General features: G+C 37.3%; 1 protein-coding gene across 7 annotated transcripts in view; it reads left to right on the top strand.

The window, feature by feature from the left end:
* The window catches only part of AKAP9 (A-kinase anchoring protein 9), a 193706-nt gene that overhangs the window by 12476 nt on the left and 163579 nt on the right, over positions 1–17651 (top strand). For all 7 annotated transcript variants that reach the window (XM_053608480.1, XM_053608479.1, XM_053608477.1 and 4 more), the window contains exon 2: positions 15816–16070. In XM_053608480.1, the coding sequence (XP_053464455.1) occupies positions 15816–16070 (255 nt within the window). The remainder of the gene's footprint in view (positions 1–15815; positions 16071–17651) is intronic.

Below are 17651 nucleotides of genomic sequence, written 5' to 3'. Positions count from 1 at the left end.
AAAGAACACCTGGCTGACCACAGTGGCTCACACCTATAATACTAGCACTCTGGGAGACCAAGGTGGGAGGATCCCTTCAGCTCAGGAGTTCAAGACCAGTGAGCCAGACTCTGGTTCTACTAAAAATAGAAAAACTAGCTGGGTGTGGTAGCAGGTGCCTATAGTCCCAGCTACTCAGAAAGGAAGAAGCAGAAGAATCACTTGAACCCAGAAGTTGGAAGTTGCTGTGAGCTATGCTGGTGCCACAGCACTCTAGCCTAGGCAACAGGGTGAGACTCTGTCCTTAAAAAAAAAAAAAAAGAACACTTTTATACCCGAAGGTGTAAATATTGCCAGCTGAAGAAGCGTATGCATACAAATACATTTGAAACCTTTTACACATTAATTCCACCCCCTCATCACCTGAGGTCACTGCATTCTGAATTTGTTTATCAATACCTTGCTTTTCTGTACCCCATATGTGCGCATAAGCAATATATTGGTTTCCTTCATACCATATGAAGTCTTGAGTGATTGGCTTCTTGTTGAGAATCATGGAGTATGTTCTTTCCTGTGTGCTGGTCTATCAGAGGAATTTACCTCAGTATCCATTTATCCATCCAGTTTCCAGGTATTTGCTGTTTTACTATTATAAATATTGCCATTGTGTTAATGTTTCCTGTCTCCTGATGCACAGACCTGCCTCAGGCTTAGCGATGTGCAGAGGTTGTGATCTCAAGGTTCTTCAGTCCTTAGGAACTCATGACTGTTCAAAAATGGGGTAGGAAGAGGGAGTGAATTCAAGAGTATACTGATATTTGTGTGTTTTTTATATGCCTGGCTTTACTACATACATGATCTCTTGACAGATATCTATGTGAGCTATTGATGGATACTGAATATTCAACACTCATTATCATGAGCCATGGAACTGACCAGATGCAGCAGTTCTTTTATTTTTTCCTGTGAAAAAATATGTGTATCAGAGGGAATAAAAATTTATAACTAGATTTATAAATGATCAAACCTCAGATGCATTTCATGCAGCTAACTGTGTCTATTACTAATATACCTTGCTTGAAGGAGTTTCTTTTATATGAGCTGTACGTTGTTATTTTTTGTTTATTTTTAAGGGATTAGACTTAATTCTACAAAGACTAGATGATATTAGGGGTAGAGTAAGTACCACTATTGTCACTTTTCCTTGCTAGCAGTGACTGAGATTCCAGCAAAGCAAGGCAAAGATAGGTGGCATCTGAACAGCACTGTCTCTGGGAATAAGATTTTTTGTAGGTAGATTATTGTCATTTATCCTTTTAAAAATAGTGATATTAGCTTATGAGCCCATAATCATTTTATTAGTGAATAAGCTTTATAGTTCTGTGAGGGAGGCAGCAAATGTCTTTCAAAGAAGAAAACAATCACCCATGGTCTCATAACCCACAAGTAACCATTTTAAACAGTTGTTTATTCTTTGTTTCTGTGCATATTTTAAAACTTTACTTGAATCATGCTCTGTATGCAGTTTTGTGTTTTGTTACCCAAATTTACATTCAGAGCATTTTCCCACATTGACATTTTTTTTTTAAGCATTACTTTTGGCAGCTACATGGTATTGCATGTGTGGTGATGGAGTAATATAACCATGGACCTCGTATCACTTCAGTGTTTTGTTTTATTTTTTCAGAAACTATGCAGGTATTCTGAAGTTTGAAGTAATAATACCTAAAATTATTGTTCAGTGGGTTTATTTTTCGGTAAAAACGAAATTACTTTTTTTTCACTCAACAAATATTTATTGAGAGCTACTATTCTAAGCTTAAAGTACATAGTTTTGTTTTTTATTAAAAATCCCTGTCCGGTTAGAGCTTGCCTTCTATTTTTTTTATTCTGAAATCATAGTATGACTTCATAAATCAGTAATATGAGCCCCAAAACAGCATTTGATAATTTTATGTACTTAAAAGAATTTTTTTTTTTTTTGAGACAGAGTGTCAAGCTGTCACTCTGAGTAGAGTGCCAGGGCATCATAGCTCTCAGAAACCTCCAACTCGGGCTCCAGAGATCTCTTGCCTCAATTTTCTATTTTTTTAGTAGAGACGGGGGTCTCTCTTTTGCTCAGGCTGGTCTAGAACTCGTGAGCTCAAGCAATCCACCTGCTTAGCCTTCCAGAGTACTAGGAGCCACTGCGTCAGCCTTTAATCCTTAAATAATTGAGTGTACAGACAGGAGAAAAGGTTAAAAATTTCTACCCCATACCCCTAAAAACTGGAAGAAATCTTAAAAGATCCTTCTAATCTTCTTTGTACAGTTGGAGAGACTTGAGTGCATGGCTTGTGCAGTGTCACATACCAAGTGTGTTAGAGTTTCTGTAGACACAACAGTTCCATAGTCTATTATATGTAATTCATATTCTTTTTGGAACATTATTTTATTTTTTATTTCAAAATATTAAGGGGATATAAATGTTTTAGGCTACCTGGATTGTTTTTGTAATGCTTGAGTCCTGGCTATAGGTGTGCCCATCACCCAAATAATGTTCATAGTACCCATTAGGTTAGTTTTTTCCTTTCTCCTCCTTCCCTCTCTCCCTAGTTGATTTCTACTGATTTGTACTTCCTTCTGTGCACATTTGTGTTCATCAGTTAGTTACAATTTAATAGTGATCGTACGTAGTGTTTGTTTTCCATTCTTGCGATTCTTTTTTTTTTTTTTTTGAGACAGAGTCTCACTGTGTCGCCCTCGGTAGAGAACTATGGCGTAACAGCTCACAGCAACCTCAAACTCTTGGGCTTAAGCGATTCTCTTGCTTCACCCTTCCAAGCAGCTGGGACTAGAGGCGCCCACTACAACTCCCGGCTTTTTTTTTGGTTGTAGTCATCGTTGTTTGGCAGGCCCAGGCTGGGTTCAAACCCACCAGCCCCGATGTATGTGGCTGGTACCCTAGCCGCTGAGCTACAGGCACCAAGCCCATTCTTGTGATTCTTAAGAGAATAGTCTCCAATTCCATCCAAATTGTTGCAAATGGTATTAATTCATTATTTTTATGGCTGAGTAGTACTACATGGTATACATATCACATTTTATTAACACACTCACGAGGTGATGGGCACTTGGATTGATTCCATCTCGTTGCAATGGTGAATTGTGCTGCAATAAACATTTGAGTGCAGGTGTCTCTTTGATAAAATGAATTCTTTTCCTTTGGATAAATACCCAGCAGTAGGATTGCTGGATCGAATGGTACGTCTACTTTTAGCTCTTTGAGAAATCTCCATACTGTTGAAACATTGCCCACTGTGTGGTAGGTGATGAAATTTTGTTAAAATATGCAAAATTCAGACGGTTCCTTAAATTGTGTAGTTTGTTTTCTTCTTAGGCATAAAGGTGTTCCAAAACCTTTATTTTTTAAAAAAGTCATTGGATTGAATGAGTTTATAAAATATAAATAGCACCAGTGGCTCACTAATGTAACGTCCTGTGGTCTTTTCCATTCCTGATTTCCTCAGGTCTGTTTGGCACTGTTGTCTGCCAACAGTTTGTGTCTTTGCCACGTTGGAAAATATGCTTCAGAGCATCCTTAAAATGTTGCTTTTGTCTTGTTTGCTTTCATTTGCCCTACTTCTGCTCTATGCCAAGGGTCTTTGAGTCCTCTGTTGTAATCTTTTTATTTCCATAGTTAGGCTGCTGTTTTGTAATAGTTTGTATAGCATTCTTGTTATCATTCATTAAAGATTATTAGAAAGGCTTAAAGGCAGCGCTAACAAGTGCAAATCGTTATCATAATTAGAACTAATTAGGAATTCTTAATTTTTCTATAGCAAAAGCATTAAAAATACCTCTAATAGCCATTTTTGAATACTGGAGGGATGAGATGACAATTTAAATAATATTTTTGTGCCATTCTCTTTAGAGCATGTGAATTGTCGTGTTTGTTTTTGCTTACTCTCCAGTCTTGTCAAAAAAATACTTGTCGGTTTGGGAGTTGGTAATTTCACTTGTTCACGTCTTTAAAGTTAGTGTTCTGGGATTGTGAGATACAATGACAAATGAAAATGAGCTGAAAATACATGGAAAGCAAATTGGTGTACTGGAAAGTTGGGATTGGAGTCAGATATTCTTGTTCTGTACTATTTTGCTACTTACTACTTATGACTTTTGGCAAGTAACTCATATTCTTTAAACCTTAACTTCCACGTTCTTTTCTCAGTAAGATATTTCCAAACCTTTCCACACAAACCCCATCCAAATTAAGTCTTTTCTGGTGTAGGCTCTCCTACTATCTGTATATTTTCTTCAAAACACTTTTTAACATTTGAAATGATATATTGCTGTGTTAACTAAACACACTAAAACAAAACAAACTAAATTTGTTTGATTTGTTTTTCCACTTGGGTAACAAACAATTCTTGGGAGTTGGGTTTCTGTTTTATTCATCATTACATGTGATAAGGTTGGATACATGATAGGTATTCAATAAATATTTATTGAATAAATAAACTTAATAGCTGATATATGCTAAATTATTTCCCTTAGACGTATAAAACTTTGCAACTGCATTTCTTTTTTTTTTTTTTTTGAGGTAGAGCCTCAAGCTGTCGCCCGGGGTGCTGTGGCATTACAGCTTACAGCAACCTCCAACTCCTAGGCTTAGGCGATTCTCTTGCCTCAGCCTCCCGAGCAACTGGGACTACAGGCACCAACCACAATGCCCGGCTATTTTTTGGTTGCAGCCATCATTGTTGTTTGGTGGACCCGGGATGGATTAGAACCTGCCAGCTCAGGTTTATGTGGCCGGCGCCTTAGCCGCTTGAGCCACAGGCGCTGAGCCGCAATTGCATTTCTTCTGGAAAGCCTACTCAAGAAAATGAGGACAAGAAAGGTACCCATACTACCTCCTTCAATATATGTAGGACTGTGGAGTGTATGAAGTTGTACACTAACTTTTATCTCATTGATTTCTCACAACTTGACAAAATAATAGACAGGCCTAGACTAAAAGGTCCTTCTGTTAACAGACCATACATATATTTTGATTCACATCTAACGTGGTGCCTGGCACATAGTAAATACTCTGAACACTCAAGACACTGAAGAGATTCCAAATAGTTGAGTGTTTTCTTTTTTTTTGAAGTCATATCATAAAAACTTGGCATGTTTTTATACAGCATTTTGAAGTTCATTGTTTTGTTGAGAAGATCATTTATTTATAAATCTTGAGTTTAAGAAATAAATTATTATTTACGTTAAGTCATTTATTCATGTTCTGGTCAGGGTAAGACTTTTGCTTGGGATCTGAACCAGTTTTGAAAGACAAGTATATATGGACATAGTATCTTTCCAGTAACCCTTCCAACTATTTCTGTGACTACATATGTTAACATTTTTATAATTGGCTTCAAAATGACAAACACAGATGGCTGTAGTCTGAGTTTTCAGCATATTTTAGAATAAATGTTTTCTCAGTAATTTAAAGTATATCATTTCAGCATCAGATGATTACCTAATTGAGTAGAGTTTTTTGCTTATCTGCTAGCTTGCCATTTTTCAGATTTAAAATAAAAATAGCTTAAATAGCTATAAGACATTGGATATATGATATGATCTTGTTCCTTCTCTCACATTTTGACCATATAGAATTCTTGCTAAAAAACAAAGTTACTGTAGATATTATTTCTCTGACAATTTAAATTTTGTTTTGACTTTGTTTTTCCATGTCAGAGAGGGGATATTATAGTGAAATAGATTGTTTTTGTTTTTTACTTCATTTAATAAGTAGTAAATTATTAATTTTAATTCTGAAACCTTAGAACCATATAATAGAATTAGATATACATGCATATCATCTTAGTTCTTAGATTCTATGAAATGGTGCTTAAAAGTATTGCTTAGTGGTGACTTTTCTGTAAAAGATAAATTATCTTTTTTTACTTAACATGTTTTTGTTGAGTATTGTCCTAGGTTTTATATATTTAGCCATAAACATAACAAAACTTCTTATCCTAGGCGGCACCTGTGGCTCAAGGAGTAGGGCGCTGGCCCCATATACTGGAGGTGGTGGGTTCAAACCCAGCCCCTGCTAAAAAAAGAAAACAAAAAACCAACTTCTTATCCTCATAGAGCTTACCTTCTGATTCTAAAAAACTGACAGGACCTCATATAATCAGTAAGATAGACCTAAAAGAAGCCCAGGAGTTGGAGGTTGCTGTGAGCTGTGTGAGGCCATGGCACTCTACCGAGGGCCATAAAGTGAGACTCTGTCTCTACAAAAAAAAAAAAAAGAATGATTTGGTAATTTAATGTCCTTAGAAGTGATTTGTTCCAAATACTATAATAGAACAATTCTGCTTTTTATTCTGTATCTGTCTCCTTTTTCACTTGGGTCCATTTAGTAGTAGGTACTGTTGGCACCGACTTTTTCTTATAAAAAATCAAACTTTTTATAATGCAAAGTTTTAGTTTTTCTTTGTTATGTACTTGCACATCTAAATCTAAGTATTAAATATAAATAACATATAAAATCTAATAGAGTTGAAATCTTAAACAAAATCTTCATCTTTGCCCTGATATGTTCTGCTGTCTAAATATATTTTCTAATGCAGACAATATGGAATTTTAACAAGTTTCTGAAATTGAGCATAAATATCAAGAATGTCATTATTAATATTTTGTTAGCTTTGCATTCTTTGAGGGATCTTTTCCTCTTTAAATCATGTGCTTAGACATCTGATTCTATTTATAGATATTATATTTAGTAGTACTCTACTTGGTTTATTTTTAAGAATGAATTTGCTATCCTCCAGAGTAGTTTAAATGCATTCCACCTGCTTAATAATGTACAAATAGAGGCAAGTGGCTTTGGCACCTGTTCCTCACGCAGACATGAAGTACAATAATTGGATAGTTGCTAAATAACTGGGAACAAATTTAAATGTAATATATTTTTATATTCCATAAAGCTGATGATTAGCTGTTTCTGATATATGAATTAGATGCTTTTATAATACATATCTATATACTTTTTTCATCTATAGCACATAAGTATAAAATATGTTGTATATTATTCTATAGATAGCATTTGTCACATATTTCGGTACTTAGTCATATTAGCATCATTAAAAGAATTGTTCTAATACTTTGTATAATAAATTTCCTGGCTGTCATTGTAATTAATCTAATTAATAGTTAACAGGAATACTAGTAGTATATTTCCTCTTTTTAAGGTACAAGGGAGCATATAACTATTTTTATTCTTCGGTTTCTCTTCTCAGAATGATTAAAGAACTCAAGTTAAATATAGGAATCAGTAGTTAATAGTTGCTTCGTATAAAAATTAGAAAATTTATTATGTAGAAAGTTCAAATGAGAGAAAGGAAAAATACCTGTAATCTCAAGTCTAGAGATATACCAAAGTGGTTATAGTTATAATCTTTCAGAATTTATCTGTATTTATGAGTACAATGGTATTAAAATTCAAGCTGGATGTAATTGTTGAACTCTATGAGTCTGAAGCCTGCCTAGTTTTGTTAAAAAGGAAATATAAATATTTTTCTTTCATTGTATTCTCTTATCTTCATGAGATCCAACATTTTAGCTCCCACATATGAATGAGAATGTGTGATACTTGTTTTCTCACTGTGTAAGCGTTCCTTTTTCTCTCCATCCTCACTAATATCTATAACTTTTTATATTTTTAATAACATGATTGTTAAATAAGATCAATCTTATGTTATTAAAAATCTGTACCAATATGACTGGTGTAAGATGTTATCATATTGTGGTTTTAATTTACATTTATCTGATGATTAGTTATGTTGAACACTTTTTCATATTGTTGGCAGTTAATGTATCTTCTTCTAAAAAATACCTGTTCATGTCCTTTACCCACTTTTCAATGGGATTTTTGTTGTTGCTGTTGTTGAATTGTTTGAGTTCCTTATAGCTTCTGGATGTCAGTCCTTCGTTGAATTCACAGTTTGCGTATATTTTCTCCCATTCGGTAGGTTGTCTTTTCACTCTATTGATTATTTCTTTTGTTATGTGGGTGCTATTTAGTTTTCTCATTTCTCTATTTGCTTTTGAGATGTTAGTCATGATTTCTTTGCCTAGGCCACTGTCCAGAATTTTTCCTGAGTTTTTCTTACAGTTTTTAGAGTTTTAGTGTTATATTTAAGTATTTAGTCCATCTTGAGTTAATTTTTGTATATGCCGAGAGATAGGATCTAGTTTCTTCTGCATCTAATTTTTCATTCTTCTGAAATACGATTTATCATTTGGGAAGAAATGCATAAGCTTTTTAGCTTGAGGTTCCTTGTGCTTTTGAAGTCTTATGCAAAAAATCTTTGCTAAAATAATGTCCTGGCGTGTTTTCCAAATGTTTTCTTAGGAATTTCTTAGTTTCAAGTCTTTTTTTTTTTTTTTTTTGGTAGAGACAGAGTCTCACTCTATGGCCCTCGGTAGAGTGCCATGGCATCACACAGCTCACAGCAACCTCCAACTCCTGGGCTTAAGCGATTCTCCTGCCTCAGCCTCCCAAGTAGCTGGGACTACAGGCGCCCACCACAACGCCCGGCTATTTTTTGGTTGCAGTTCAGCAGGGGCTGGGTTTGAACCCGCCACCCTCGGCACATGGGGCCAGCGCCTTACCAACTGAGCCACAGGCGCCGCCCCTCAAGTCTTTTTCTTTGAGACAGAGTCTCAAGCTGTCGCCCTGGGTAGAGTGCTGTCGCATCACAGCTCACAGCAACCTCCAAGTCCTGGACTCAAGCGATTCTCCTGCTTCTGCCTCCCAAGTAGCTGGGACTACAGGTGCCTGCCACAATGCCCAGCTATTTTTTGGTTGCAGCCATCATGGTGGTTTGGCAGGCCCAGGATGGATTCAAACCCGCCAGCTCAGGTGTATGTGGCTGGTGCCTTAGCCGCCTGAGTCACAGGCACTGAGCCAGTTTCAAATCTTAGATTTAAGTTCTTTTTTAGTTTGATTTGATCTTTACATGGGATCAGAGATAGAATCTAGTGTCTTTCTTCCATGTGTTGTCACTCAGTTTACCCAGTACTGTTTATTGAAGAGAATTTTCTTAGTGCCTTTGCCAAAAATTAGTGGTTATAAATCTGTAAATTTATATATGGGTTCCATTGGTCTGTGTGTCTGTTTTTATGCCAGTGTTTTGCTGAATTTGGTTACGATGGATTTGTAGAACATTTTGAAGTCAGGTAGTGTGATGGTTCTGGCTTCATTCTTTTTGCTCTGAATTGCTTTGGCTATTTGGCAATCTTTGGTGATTCCATATAAATTTTGGAATTATTTTTTCTATTTCTGTGAAGAATATCATTAGTATTTTGATAGGGATTGAACTGAATCTCTAATTTGATTTGGGGAGTGTTGTTATTTTAACGTCATTAATTCTTCCAGAGTGTGTGGGTATGGAATATCTTCCCATTGTGTGTGTGTACTCTTCATTGTCTTTCATTAGTGTTTGTAATTTTCCTCGTCTATCTTTCATTTCCTTGGTTAAATTGGTTTCTAGGTATTTTACATTCTTTGTATCTAGTCTAAATGGGATTGCATTCTTGTTTTCTTTTTCAGGTTGTTTGCTATCGGTATATACGTGTATCCTGATTTTTTATATGCTGATTTTATATCCTGAAAATTGACTGTATTTGTTTATGAGTTCTAAAAGTTTTCTGGTGGAATCTTTACATTTTTCCGAGTATAAGATCATATTATCTGTGACCAATGCTAATTTGACTTCTTCCTTTCCAGTTTGGATCCTCTTTATACTTTTCTCTTGCCTGAATGGTCTGGCCAGGACTTTCAGCATTAAGTTGAATGGAAGTGGAGGAATAGGCGTCTTGTTTGTTCCACCTCTTAGAGGAAAGGTTTTTAATTTGTCCCCATTCAGTATGATATTTGCTGTAAGTTTGTCATATATGGGCTTTATTATTTTGAGGTATGTTTCTTCTACATGTAGTTTGTTGAGGGTTTACCTCATAAAGAGTTGTTGAATTTTATCCCTTTTTTGAGCATCTGTTGAAATGATCGTTTGGTTTTTGTTGGTTCAGTTAATGTTTATTGATTTGTTAAGCCATCCTTGCATCCCTGGGGCAAGTGCCACTTGATGATGGTGAATGATCTTTTTAATATGCTACGGAATTTGGTTTGCTAGTGTTTTGTTGAGGATGTTTGCAACTGTGGTCATCAGTGATATTGGCCTATAGTTTTATTTTTAGTTTTGTCTCTGTCTGAATTTTGGTATGTGTATAATGCTGACTTTGACCTTGTGGAATGAGTTTGGAAGTATTCCCTCTTCTTTAAGTCTTTTGAAGAGTTTGAATAGAATAGGTATTAGTTCTTTGTTAAAGTTTGGCAGAATTAAAAATTGAAGCTATCAGATCTTGGGCTTTTCTTTGATGGGATCGCCCCCCTCCCTTTTATAATTTTTCTTCCTCCAGAGACAGGGTCTTGTTCTGTCACCCAGGCTTGAGTGCATTACCGCAGTCACAATTCACTGTAACCTGGAACTTCTGAGCTCAAAGGGTCCTCCTATCTCAGCCTCCTATAGCTGGGATTATAGGAGGGACTATAGGTATGCTCCATCATGCCCAGATAATTTTTTAAAAATTCTTTGGGGAAGCAAGGTCTCTTGATGTTGTTGTCCAAGCTGGTCTTGAACTCCTGGTCTCAAGCTATCCTCCTATCTTGGCCTCCCAAAGTGCTGGGATTACAGGCTGAGCCACTGTACCTAACCTGATCTGTGTTTCACTATTGATTTGTTGAAGTTTTCTGTTTCTTCATGGTTCAATCTTGATACGTTTTATGTGTCTAGGAATTTATCCATTTCTTCCTGGTTTTCAAATTCATTGGTGTAGAGTTGCTCATGATAGTCTTTAATGATTCTGGGCATTTCTGTGTTCTCAGTTATATATTCTTTTTCACCTCTTTTTATTTGAGTTTTCTCTTTTTCTTTCTTTAGTTTTTCTAGCTAAAGGTTTGTCAATTTTGTTTGTCTTTTCAAAACCAACTTGTTGATATTCTGTCATTTTTTTTTTTTTTGCCTCAATTTCACTTATTCTGATGTTTATTTCTTTCCTCCTGCTGATTCTGGGTGTGATAGGCTCTTGCTTTTTAGTTCCTTGAGGTTTATCATTAGGTTGTTTATTTGAAGTATTTGTGTTTTTTAATATAGAAGTTTATTGCTATAAAATTCTGTCTGAGTACTGCTTAGTATATCTGTGTCCCATAGATTTGGGGGGTTGTATTTCTGTTTTCATTTGTTTAAAGCCGTTTTTTAATTTCTTTCTTAATTTCTTCATTGACCGAGTGTTCATTGTGGGTCACATTATTTAATGTCCATATGTCTGTGTATTTTCTAAGATTCTTCTTGTTATTGGTTTCTAGTTTTTATTTCCTTGTAGTTGGAAAAGATAACTTGACCTGATTTCTATTTTTTTTAATTTATTGAGACTTATTTTATGGCCTAAGATGGTCTGTTTTAGAGAATGTTTTGTGTGCTGATGAAAAGAACTTGTATACTCTGCGCAGTGAGGTGAAATGTTCTGTAACTGTCAGGTCTGTTTGGTCTCATGGTGATTTAACTCGGATGTTTCCCTGTTGATTTTCTGCCTGGATGATCTGTCCTCTATGGAGAGTGTTGGGTTGATGTCCCCTACTACTATTGTATTGCAGTCTCTGTCTCTCCCTTTAGATCTATTAGTGTTTGGTTTATATGCTTTGGAGCTCTTGTGCTGGGTGCACAGATGTATTTTAATTTTTATGCCCTATTGCTGAATTGACCTCTGTGTTGTTATATATAGTGACCTTCTTTCTTTTTACAGTCTTTGGTTTCTAGTCTGTTTTATCTAATGTAAGTATTATTAGTTCTCTTTTTGTTTTCCAGCTGTGTGGAATATCTTTTTCCATTTCTCCTTTCTTTATTTTTCTTTTATCCATTCGGCCACTCTCAGCTTTTTTATTAGAGAATCAAGTGCATTTACATTCAGTGTTATACTTAAGTGAGGTCTTGATACTGTCATTTTGCTGCTTGTTTTTTGTTGTTTAACTCCTCTGTCCCATTTTTCATTTCTTCGTATCTTCCTTTGTGGTTAAATGATTTTCTCTGGCAGTATGTGTTTATTTGTTGCCTTTTATTTTTAGTGAATCCATTATAGATGTTACTGTGGTTATCCTTTGTAGCTTACAAAAAGCTGAGACATAACAAGAGATGACAAGTTATCTTAGATCACACAGGGGAAGATAAAAATAAAGAGAACATGAAAAAACTCCCCGCTATACTTTACCTCCTTGCCTCCACATTTTGACTCTGTGTTGTCTAAATTTCCTTCTTTTTCTGTTGGCTGTCTCTTTGCAGGTTGGGGTAGGTTTTATTACTTTTGATACATTTGTCTTTTGTGCTTCGTACCAGAGTTATGCATGGAGGACACACCACAGTTACAGATTAGAGTAGGCTGGGTTTGTCTGTGTACTTAATTTTACCCCAGTGGGTTTTTATACCTTCAAATGTTTTCTTTTTTCACATTAGTGGGTTTTTTTCCTTTCAGATTGAAGATCTCCTGTAGCATTCGTCTACCATGTTCTGGTGGTGGTGAATACTCTCAGCTTTGGTTTGTCTGTGAAAGACTTTTTCTCTTCTTAATATTTAAGGGATAGCTTTGCTGGCATACTATATTTTTTGGTGACAATTCTTTTTTCTTTCAGCCCTTTGACAATGTCCTCCCACTCCCTCTTGGCCTACATGGTTTTCATTGAGAAGTCTGTCGCCAGACGAATTTTAACTCCTTTGTATGTTATTTTTTTCCTTTCTCTTACTGCTTTAAGGATCCTCTCTTTGCCCATGACCTTTGAGAGTTTGATTATTATATGCCTTGGGTAGTATTATTTGGGTTGGATCTGTTTCGTTGTCATCCATCTTCTTATACCTTGATGTTTATATTTCTCTCATAGTTTGGTAAGTTTTCTGTTGCTATTTCTTTTAATAGGCTTTTCACCCCTTGCTCTTAGCCAGCTCTCTCTCGAGCACCAGTAAATTTTAGATTTGGTCTTTTGTGGTAATTTCCCATATCTTACAGGTGACACTTGCTGTGTTTCATTTTTTCCCCCTCCTTTATTTTTTTAATTCCCTGTTTTTTAGTTCGCTGGCTCCTCTGCTTGACCCATTCTGCTGTTGAGAGCCTCTACTGAAAGGTTCAGTTCTGCAAATGTATTTTTCTTTCTTGCTTTTTAGTTTTAGATTAATATGAGGGTACAAACGATTAAGTTACAGTTCCATTGTTAGGTATGGTCCCTGTTGTATTTTTCAGTTGTAAGGTTTCTGTTTGATTTTTTAAAATTATTATTTCAGTGTCTTTGTTAAATTTCTCAGATAAATTTCTGGATTGCTTTTATGTGCTTTCTTGGAGATCACTAACTTCTTAAAACTTCTACTTTGAATTCTTGGTCAGAGTCAGGCACCGTGGTTCACACCCATAATCCCAGCACTCTGGGAGGCCAAGGAAGGTGGATCACTTGAGCTCAGGAGTTTGAGAACAGCCTGAGCAAGAGTGAGACTCCATCTCTACTAAAAACAGAAAAAAATAGCTAGGTATGGTGGCAGGCACCAATCCTTTTCCCACCTAGGCAAGAGGATTGCTCAAACCCAAGAGTCTGAGGTTGTTGTGAGCCACAGATGCCACTGCACTGTACCCAGGGCGACAGAGTGAGATTCTGTCTCAAAAAACTTGGGTCAGAGAGCTTACTGTCTCATTAAAGTCAGTCACTTATTTCTTATTCTTATGACTTTGGAAAAGTCATACTTAATGGATATACACCTGTAAAGTCTTTGCATTGAAGGACTAGTTTCCTAGTTTCTTATTCTAGTGTAGTCTATTTGGCTTCTTTTATTTTTTTATTGAATAAGTTTGTGTAGAGACTCTTTGTAATTTACCTTTGGATTGTCTTTCTTCTCCCTCTTCCCCGCTGGGCCAGTGCCTGCATTTTGGAAGTAAATGGCACCGTAAGCCCTTGTTTGCCTCAGTCTAGTAAACAAGAAGAGTGTCAGACCTGTTCCAAATGGGAGACGTCCCAACAGGATTATGTCAGTAGGATAAGAAGGTTGGCGAGGGGTTCCTGCCCAGGGAATGTGTGGAGCAAACCTCCTACATCACGCTGCTGCTGAACAGTACTCTGATTTGGCATCTCTTCAGTAGGATGGGAAGGCTGGCGAGGGGTTCCTGCCCAGGGAACTTGTGGAGAAACCTCCTACATGACGCTGCTGCTGAACAATACTCTGATTTGGCATCTCTTCAGTAGGATGGGAAGGCTGGCGAGGCGTTCCTGCCCAGGGAATGTGTGGAGCAACATGTGGAGTGACAGCAGGGTTCCCAGGCCTGCAGGTGGTAGTTCCACCTCCCCCCCTTGTCTTTGTCCTCAGCATGTTTCTTTCTTCAGACATTCTCAGTACTTCTCATGGGTTGAGGTAGGGACAGAACCTAAGTTGCAGGGGAAGCTGGTTGTCCACCTTGATTTCACTTTTTTCAGAATAGAAACCAGGAGTTGAGAAATTTTCTGTACTTGATACTGAGCAGACTGGGTGGAGGTATATCGTGGGTATGGAAATTCTAATTCTTTTAACATCTGCTTGGAGTTTTTTACTTCTCTTTGGCCCAGGAACTGTCTCCATCTCATGTTCGTGTTTTTGGAGGTTGCTAATAATAATCTCTATCCTATATTTGTTTTGGGGTTTTTTGTTTGTTTTTTTTCTTTTTTTGAGCCAGAGTCTCACTCTGTTCCAGGCTAGAGTACTGAGACAGCAGCATAGTTCACTGCAACTTCAAACTCCTGGGTTCAAACAATCCTCTTACCTCAGCCTCCTGAGTTGCTGGGACTATAGGTGCCCATCACAATGCCTGGCTGCTTTTTCTATTTTTAGTAGAGACAAGGTCTCACTCTTGCTTAATCTGTTCTTAAACTCCTGAGTTTTAGGGATCCTCCTGCTTTGGCCTCTCAGAGTGCAGGGATTACAGGTGTGAGCTACTGTGCCCGACCTATTTTTGTTTTTCTGGGGATGGGAGTGAATTCAGCTTGCTTTCACCCTGCAATTTTGGAACTGAAAGCCTCTCTTAGTTCTTAAAATAAATTTAAATAAGAAAATCCAATGGGCAAAATACATTAAATGATTACATAAGGGCATCACTGGGATACTGATGATGACATACAAGTGATTAAGAGCTGAAAAGCACTACTGTTTTATATTTATTTTTGTTTTTTTTCTCCCACTATCAGCAGGGCTGTACTGACCCCTATGTAAGTAAATCTTTTTGCATGAACAAATTCTCTGTAGTATAAAGTTATAGAAGACCACAGAAATTGCATAAAGCAAATGCATTTAGAGCTCTGTTTGTGTGTTGTATGTGTGTGTGTGTTGGTGTGTGTTCTTGTGTTTTTATATAATCTCAAATCCGGAGATGATACTCTCACAAAATAGTGAATGACGGACAGTGCCTGTTTCCCCTTAATTTTTTTGACTTTAGGCTAATTTTCTTTTCTTCAGACGTGAGATTTTCTTTCTTTTTTTTTTTGTGGTTTTTGGCCGGGGCTAGGTTTGAACCTGCCACCTCCGGCATATGGAACCGGCACCCTACTCCTTGAGCCACAGGCGCCACCCTGGACATGAGATTTTCAGTCTCACGTTTTGATAGGTTCATTCAGAAATACATAGAATCTTTCCTTTTCAGTAGTTATTCCTGTACTGAAGACAGCAACAGTTGTTCTTTATTTTATCAACACTTTTGTTTTGGAATAGTTTGACAATAATGACAAATTTTTTTTTTTTTTCCTGTAGCTTGCCCAGTTTCGACAAAGAAAGGCTCGCTCTGATGGCCAGAATTCTGCCAAGAAGCAGAAAAAAAAGAGAAAAACTTCAGGCAATAAATATGATGTATCTGGATATCATGGCTTGGATACTGATCAATCACAGTGTGATGAGTTGTACATAAATAGTTCCGAGAGAGTAGGATCATCCATGACCCCTGAATCCACAATAACGAGACCTCTACATAGAGAAATTGTCAAGCGTGACCAGGTCTTCTCTGCTGAAGTAAGTATTCATCCAGGTTTTTAAATATTATAGTTCTAGGGCGGCGCCTGTGGCTCAGTGGGTAGGGCGCTGGCCCCATATACCAAGGGTGGTGGGTTCAAACCCGGCCCCTGCCAAACTGCAACAAAAAAATAGCCAGATGTTGTGGCAGGTGCCTGTAGTCCCAGCTACTTGGGAGGTGGAGGCAGGAGAATCACTTGAGCCCAGGAGGTTGAGGTTGCCCTGAGCTGTGATGCCATAGCACTCTACTCAGGGCAATAAAGTGAGACTCTGTCTCTAAAAAAAGAAAATAATAATAATTAAATATTATAGTTCTAAATGGAGAACATTTGAAAGGACAGTAGTCATTAGCACCCTGAGGAGTTTTATCAGTGATTTTCATGACCTTTTGAAAGCTTCAGTAGTATGGTAACTAAACAGTCATACCTAAAATATTTGATAACCTATAGGAGGGAATTTTGTGAGCTTAATTCAATAATTCCATATTGAGTAACTGCAGTATACCAAGGATTGAGCACCAGGGATAAAAAGATGAATATGACCCTCTCTGCCATTGGAAAAATCAGTCTAGGGTAGAGGCAGATGTAAAGATATGCGGTGTACTACTCTTCATTAGAGCTACGCTAGGAACAGAGCACATGGCACACTAGAGTGCAGGGGATGCCCACATCAGCCTTGTGTATATGTTTGGGAAGGTGTGCTGGAAGAGATAAGACAGTTGAACCTTGAAGTATGAGTTGGAGTGAGTCAGAGGCACAGAAGTGGGGTAAGAAACCTCTGTGAAACACCATTCACAAAGTCATAAAACTGCATGGTGATCTGGAAACCTTAGATAGTTCATTTTAAAATGGATCTCAAAGGGTTGGGGATGGTGAGGCGTTGGAGATTGTGCATAGCACATACTAAGTGCTCCATGAATGTTAATTGCCCCCACTTAGTGATGTAATTTTCCAGAATAAAGATACATGGGTGAAATTAAAAATAGATTGGAGTGGTGCATGGGTTGATGGAGCCACCAACCAAGACCAGGAGTAGAGAAGGATGGGTCGCTCAGAAGGAGGAGTGTTAGACAGGGCAGATAATGATTGTTATTGGACTGTGCCCTGACACGTTTATACAAAAACAGCAAAATTTTGATACATAGGGATTAGAGCTTTATGCAGAATATTGGGATTGGCAATGAAGATATGCTACTTGTCATAAGAGTGGGAGAGTGCCTCACAGTAGGAATAAGAATACACTGAAAAGAACAGAAGCCTGGAAATGTTACTGGGTATGTGCTGTGCAACATTTATTCCTCGGATATAGGCAAGGAGATATTCTAGACATTCTTATCATCTGTGGTACTTGGGTTCTATAAAATTGCCACAAATGCTAAATAATGAATACTGGTCCATTGCCTTTTTTTTTTTTTAGAGACCGAGTTTCACTTTGTTGCCCTCAGTAGAGTGCCATGGTGTCACAGCTCACAGTAACCTCCAGCTCTTGGGCTCAGGTTATTCTCTTGCCTCAGCCTCCCGAGTAGTTGGGACTACAGGTGCCTGCCACAACACCCAGCTATTTTTTTGTTGCAGTTTGGCT

The sequence above is a fragment of the Nycticebus coucang genome, chromosome 11, assembly GCF_027406575.1.
Source record: "Nycticebus coucang isolate mNycCou1 chromosome 11, mNycCou1.pri, whole genome shotgun sequence".
Classification (NCBI taxonomy): Eukaryota; Metazoa; Chordata; class Mammalia; order Primates; family Lorisidae; genus Nycticebus; species Nycticebus coucang.
This window is presented reverse-complemented; position numbering and strand designations above follow the sequence as displayed.